Source organism: Octopus sinensis, unplaced genomic scaffold (genome assembly GCF_006345805.1).
Source record: "Octopus sinensis unplaced genomic scaffold, ASM634580v1 Contig12195, whole genome shotgun sequence".
Lineage (NCBI taxonomy): Eukaryota > Metazoa > Mollusca > Cephalopoda > Octopoda > Octopodidae > Octopus > Octopus sinensis.
The window spans coordinates 25,001-32,500 of record NW_021832555.1 but is presented as its reverse complement, the minus strand read 5'-3'; the positions used below and the strand labels follow the sequence as shown (position 1 = coordinate 32,500).

The 7,500-nt window shown below is 35.3% G+C and overlaps 1 protein-coding gene and 1 long non-coding RNA gene across 2 annotated transcripts in view; both read left to right on the top strand.

Annotated features, from left to right (window-relative positions):
* The window catches only part of LOC118761321, a 21,392-nt gene extending 19,487 nt beyond the window's left edge, over nt 1–1,905 (top strand). Inside the window, exon 3 of the long non-coding RNA XR_004997290.1 lies at nt 1,760–1,905. This is a non-coding gene — a long non-coding RNA (uncharacterized LOC118761321). The remainder of the gene's footprint in view (nt 1–1,759) is intronic.
* A 1,439-nt stretch (nt 1,906–3,344) lies between these two features.
* On the top strand, nt 3,345–4,762 carry LOC115229234 (zinc finger protein ZIC 4-like). The gene is made up of 2 exons (XM_036499145.1): nt 3,345–3,357; nt 4,063–4,762. Exons 1-2 carry the CDS (start codon nt 3,345–3,347, stop codon nt 4,656–4,658), a joined length of 609 nt encoding a protein of 202 aa, XP_036355038.1. The 3' UTR covers nt 4,659–4,762.
* The last annotated feature ends 2,738 nt before the right edge of the window (nt 4,763–7,500 follow it).

Sequence of the window (7,500 nt, the reverse complement as noted above, 5' to 3'; positions counted from 1 at the left end):
CAATGCCGAACAGATCACCGAAGCCATCATGTCTGCAGCCATATTGTAGTCAGTTGTTACATCTTGTTCAGGTCTGTTGTGAATAGCTAGATTTCCCAGGATGCATCCAACACCTCTCCTTACATCACTTTCTCATTTTCCTCCTCCCCCTCCTCCTTTTCTTCATTACCTTTATCTGTATTCATATTATTGTTGTTGTTTATTTTAATGTCTTCTCCATTTTGATACATTTTCTTCCTTTTTGTTGGCTTTCTTTTTTTTTATCTTCTTTTGTCGTTTAGTTTTTTTTTGTCAGTTACACTCATTCTTTTTACCTTTTTTTCTTTCCTTTGCGTTATTTTCTAATTTTTTTCCTTTCATCACTTCATCCATTATTTCATTATTTCCTCTTTTTCTTTTGACCTTTCTTTAATGTTACTCTTTTTAATTCCTTCTTCTTCTTCTTCTTCTTCTTCTCATTCTTCTTCTTCTTCTTCTCATTCTTCTTCTTCTTCTTCTCATTCTTCTTCTTCTTCTCCTACTTCTTCTTCTCCTACTTCTTCTTCTCCTCCTCCTCCTTCTTCTCCTTCTTCTTCTTCTCCTTCTTCTTCTTCTCCTTCTTCTTCTTCTCCTGCTTCTTCTTCTTCTTCTCCTCCTCCTCCTCCTCCTCCTCCTCCTCTAACAGTATGACACTCTAGTAAATCCTTCCTTGCTCTTTTGTTTTCCCAGACCCTCTTTCGTTCTCATAATTCTTTCTTCTTCACTTCACTTATATTTATATAATATTCTGTCTATTTCTTCAGTTATATAGTCATTATAAGTTAAGCTCCGAGGAGCAGTGCCCGAAACGTTTCCGCACCGTCCCAGACTGTCGAGAGTGAGGTGGTTCATGTTCAATTTGAACATTAATAATTCCTGTAGCAAAGAAACAAAAGCTTAAGTAAAAGAAAAGAAAGAAGAAAACATGGTGGTGGTGGTGGTGGTGGTGGATAACCGGGAGCCTGGTCCGTGTCAGGAGCCTGTGGTGGTGTTAGCCTGGCATTCATGGCTTTTCTGTGATTTTAGCTAATGTAACGCTTACTATTGTTATTCAGAAGAACTATTGATCAATGGCATTCTAGCCACGACCAATCCATTTATTAGATAATATATAAGAACTCTCTATTTCCCTGTCTTTCCTTCACTATTTTTCTCTCTCCCTCTCTTTCTCCTTCTTTCATAATGCTAATTTTGGCACAAGCCAGAAATCTTAAGGAGAGGGGATATCGATTACATTGTTCCTAGCGCATAACTGGTACTCAATTTACTGACCTCGGAAGGACGGACGGTAAAGTCGACCTCGGCAGCATTTGAACTCAGAACGTAAACATCTGGAGGAAATACCGTTAAACATTTTGCTCGGCGCTATTTTGCCGTCTTCTCTCATTTAACAAATAACAGGGAGTTTCTTCATGTTTGTTTAGAATTGTAAGAAACATCGGCCAACTCTTCCTCAAATGTTGGTTATCATAATTTGGATGCTTTCAGAAGTGGAAACATCCTAAATTGGTCTTGTGGAACCTGCCTCATGTTTATGTAAGATGAGGCAAACGTCATCACACTTACATCAACAACTTGGTCGCAGGCACAGATCTGGACTCGACGCAGTGATGTTGGACCGAGAGGTGTGGCCGGGGAACTTTGTTGCTGCGGCCCGGGTTGTAACCTAACCATAATGATAATAGATTATCCTATATCAACGAGCAAACATACGAACGAAGAATATAGTATATTGACACAGTCCAAGGTATTGAGCAGAATATTTGCTGTAGCCCATCTTTTATACCAAGACAAAACAATGTACACGATACCAATTCCAGTCAGCTAAGATCAGAAACCCTGAGAGCCACTGCATAGTACTGCATCAGGGAATTTATTATTATTATTATTATTGAGTGAGAGAGCAGTGCATGCCATCAAAGTGACACTGGGGTACAAATATACGAAGCCCAGTATACCCATCGACTACCCACCTGATAAAGGTACACCAGGCACATTATTATTATTATTATTATTATTAGTAGTAGTAGTAGTAGTAGTAGTAGTGGTTAGTAGCAGTAGTAGCAGCAGTAGTAGTAGTAGTAGTAGTAGTAGTAGTAGTAGTAGTATCTAAGATGCGCCTTTCTTCCTTTTCAAATCAGTAGGCTGTGTTTACAAAATTTGTGCAACTATTTCTAGCAAGTCAATCGCCCACAGAAGCTTTTGAAAAGCAAAAAAAAAAAAAAAAAATGTCAGGCTTGGCTGAAAACATCACTAAATTGACAGATTTTATTCAGATCCGTCTATCTGCTGCCACTGAATTCTTTACTCTGATTGTCCCCAGAGTGCTTACACCACACCTGACAAATCATACCACCCCGGCCAGACCCAGCGGTCAACTAGTAAAAATATTTTCAAAACAAAAAGAGACAGAAACAAAAAGAGACAAAGAGACAGAAAGTCGTCTTCTTACATTCCATACTGTAGCAATGGCGGCAAAGCTTGCTCTTTTTCTTTCTTTCTATTTTCCACCTCTCTCTCCCTTTTTGTTTTTCACTCTCTCTTTCGTTTCCTTTCTAAATTAAAATCCTTGACATTTGACCTTATTTAGGAAATATTGGCGACAAGTCTTGTCGACATTCACAATTAATAGTTCACACCTATTCAAAATATAGCATTCCAAATTACTTTATCTAGAATGGATTTTCGCTATATTTTCACTTTTGTGCCGTCTTAGTTTGTGTGTGTGTGTGTGTGTGTGTGCGTGTACGTGGTAATTACATTCAAATATAAAAAGCAAATTTAAGATGTGATGATAAACATGGTGATCGCACCCACAAGAAATAGTTGACGGCTCTCCGTCGGTTTCGAAGTTGAGAATTCCAGTCGTTCAGTCAACCAAAAAGTACCTGATCCTTGTAAATATTCAATGTTAGCGTGCAATACTGGGCATTCAAAATATATTTGTTCTTTTAAATAATATTAATTCTCGGACAGAAGTAAAGTTTCAAAGGATGTGGCATGGCTGGTTATGTTTTCCATAGTTTTTTTTTTTTTAACGTCTGCCCAATTCTTTTCACAAGATTTGGTTCAGCCCGAAACAATCTGGAAGATAATTGCTTATGATGCTCTCTCGGGACCTCAAGATGGCAAAATGAATTTCTTACCTGTGTTTTACTTAAGATGCTTCCATATAAACACTGACATTTCACCTTCCGTATAATCTTAACAATTGAGGTTGTATAGTAAGCAGTTTGCTTCCCATTCACATGGTTCCAGTATCAATCCCACTGCGTGGCGCCTTGGGCGAGTGTTCTCTATTATAGCCTGGCGCTAAGCAAAGCATTATGAGTGGATTTGGTAAACAGAAACTATAAGGAGCTTTTAAGGCTTTGAGCTGGCAGAATCGTTAGCACGGCGAGCGAAATGCGTAGCCGTATTTCGTCTGCCGATACGTTCTGAGTTCAAATACCGCCGAGGTCGACTTGGCCTTTTATCCTTTCGGGGTCGATAAATTAAGTACCAGTTACGTACTTGGGTCGATATGATCGACTTAATCCGTTTGTCTGTCCTTGTTTGTCCTCTCTGTGTTTAGCCCCTTGTGGGCAATAAAGAAATATAAAAAAAACTGTAAGGAACTCGTCATGTGTGTGTGTATGCTTTTCTGTCTGTTTGTCCCCTACCATCTCTTGACAGCCGGTATTGGTGTGTTTATGTTTTTGTGACTTAGTAGTTCGGCAAAAAGACCGATAGAATAAGTACTGGGTTCTAAAAATATATTTTAAAAAATACTGTGGTCAGTTCATCCCACTAAAGATTTCAAGGCGGTGCTCCAGCATGGCCAGTTTGATGACTTAAACAAGTAAAACAGACAAAAGAGATATATATCTTTGTGCTAGTTTTGTATTTTTTATTTTGTTTTGTGTTTTTCTCAAAAACAAGAGATTTATTTAGGAGGTTGACATTTATTTAATTCGCATTACATTATTTCTTTTTAAATGTCTGTTATTTTGACTCCTTTTATTGAACTGTTATTTATTTAATTTCCTTTTATTTTATTTTCAGGAGAAAAACCTTTCAAGTGTGAATTCGATGGTTGTGATCGCAGATTTGCCAATAGTTCCGATCGGAAGAAACATTCACATGTTCATACAAGTGACAAACCTTACAACTGTAAAGTTCGCGGTTGTGACAAAAGTTATACACACCCCAGTTCTTTGCGGAAACACATGAAAGTTCACGGCAAATGTTCGCCGCCCCACGGCGGTTCATACGAGGAGTCGATAAGTAACAGTCCGAGCAGTGATTCGAACTCAGCGTCACCGGCTGTTCAGAACCATACCCCGACACAACAACAACCACAACCACCACCACAACAACAACAACATCACCAACACCAACACCAACAACAACAACAACAACAACAACATCATCATCAACAACAACAACAAGCCGTAGTAATACCACAGAGCAGTCCTCCCTCCTTACCACTGGCTCCCAATCCAACGCTACCCCCCAATCATCATACAAACTTGAGCGAGTGGTATGTATGTCAGACAAGTGCTGGGATGCCAACACCACCTAGCAATGAACATTCCCCGGTGAGCAAGCTTGGACATATCCCAATTCACCCTACTTCTGTGCTCGTCAGCTATACATAGTACTTCTCCGTTTGTCTCCTTCTTTCTGTTTTATATATATATATATATATATGCATATTTACATATACATATATATGTATATACGCATGTATATACATATATATATATATATATATATTCATTCAAATACACACACACATATATATTTATATAGATATATATTTATGATGCAAATATACATATGTGTATGTATGTGCGTGTATATATATATATATATATATGTATATATATATGTAAATATATATATACATATATATCTATATTTACATATATATCTATATGTACATATATATATATATGTATGTATATATATATATATATATATATATATATGTATATATACAATATATATATATATATATATGTTTATTTTATTTTTCTGTTCTTCATTACCTGATATTCTTGTTGGTGCTGCTGTTGTGTTTGTGTAATTTGTCATCGTTAAAAATCTAAAAGAGTTGATATTGATGTAATTATATATTTTATATTTTTAATTAGGATTTTTTTTTTTTTTAATTGCTGTTCCTAAATAATTCATTCACGTTAATTTCAAAGATGCTGCTGATAATGGTATTTGCTCTATATTCCAACACAACCACTCTCTCACATCTGTGTAATGATCTCTCTTTATCTTGCTATATTCTATTTCGAGATAATAATTATAATACTCTGATTGAAAATTACAGTGGCAAAGAGATTTATCTAAATTTAGATGTCAATAATGTTGCGCCTTCATATACACATACATATATACATACATACCTACATATATACTTATGCATACGTGAATGTATATATGTATATATATATATATATATATATGTATGTATATATGTATGTATATATGTATATATGTATGTATATATGTATGTATATATATGTATATGTATATATGTATATATATGTATATGTGTATATATATCTATATATATATATGTGTATATATATCTATATATATATATGATATATATATATGTGTGTATATATATCTATATATATATATATATATGTATATATATATATGTATATATATGTATATATGTACATGCATACATATATATAATCATGTGTATATACATATAAGTGTGCAATAGTGACATCCGAATTTCTACATGACTCTGAAAAATGTTTTTTCTTTATTTTTTTTGTGAAATTTTGCAGTGACACTTTTTTGAAGGTGTGCATTATAATCTCGTTGATAAAACTTTGTTACCAAGTTCATAATTTACACCAGGGATTTTCAGTCGGGGTCCATATAATATTATTTGGGTATGGGGCACACAACAAAATAGTAAATTATCTACAATATCATTTTAAGGGCCCCTGAAAAAAAATTTTGCTTTAGATGTACGTATCTATAATTATGTATTGCAAGAAACGGCTAGATTTCTTTCTCAAATATTTTACTTAGTTCAACCGACACAAGTTAATATGTAAAAAACAAAATAGGAATGTTGAAAGAAGTTTGTATAAAACTAGCTTTTAAGCATCGAATGGCTATGGGGGTCCACCAGAATAATATAATAATCAAAGGGGTCCGTAGATAAAAAAAAAAAAAGGGTTGGGAACTTCTGATCAACAATCTCGAAAACATGTTCCTGCAAAATGTTAACAAATATAAGGAAATCGTAGCGAGGAAGAGGAAAATGATCTGAAGGTACATGAAAAAAAAATCTTTTATTGCAACATGGTTGGACTAAATGCTTTCCAGATTTTAATACTCTGCTGGAAATGTCTAACCCATTGCCTTTCCAGTGCATCACATGTAATACACACGCTATATTACATATCCCAGTTTTCTTTCAACCAGCAGGGTATCTTGGGACTTACGAAAGAAAGGCTTCGTATTACTCACAAGATATGAAACCGAGGTTAACTGAAAGAAGAGGTATGATGCACATTCACAATCTTTTTAATCAGCAGAATAACTTGGTCTTCATGAAAGGAATGTATACAAAAAAGGGGCTCACTTAAAGACTGAAAATAAACATGGGTGCTGAGAACGAACTTCTGAAAATGCATTGGACAAGGCAAAAATGAATAATCACTACTCCGAGTAGTCGTAAGTCATATAAAATTAGTCAAATGGATCACCTAAGCACGTTCTTGGAAAGCAACAAGATTGGAGTGGAGTCTGCTGAAAGGAAATTATCCTATCTAATTAATTACATCAAGTTTAAGAAAATTGATTTCTTTTGTTAAGTCAAAAAAGAAAAAAAAGAAAGAAAGAAAAGGCAAGAAGTCCTTGTTTATGCGCAGGCGCAAGATGATACAAATATATTAATGAATTGTTATTTGATGTATATTGCTAGCGGCCAACTAACAAGTTTGCCATACAAACACAAAAATATTAATTATTCCAAGTATTTTCGTCCCATTTATACATACGCATACGCACACGCACACCCACACACATGGAATACATACACATCTCGAAGCCATTATTATAAATTATATCAAATTTAGATGTCGGTCACTTTAGTACAAGGAACAATATACCTCTCTTTCTATATGTACGCGTGTGTCTATATACATATATGTGTGCGTGTGTGTGTGTGTACTCTTTTTATTATTTTCTTCGATTCAATTATTGGTCTGCAGCCACGCAGGAGAACAACTTTGAAGAATTTAGTCAAACAAATCGACCTCTACTTATTTTCATAAAATCCGGTACTTATTATTCTATTGGGATCCTTTGCCGAACCGCTACGTGAAGGGTTGTAATCCAGCACTGGTTGTCAAGCGCTGGGAGAGGAAAGGCAAACACAAGCACACGCGGGCGGACGTACACACACACAAAAACACACACAAACACACACACACACACACACACACACACACA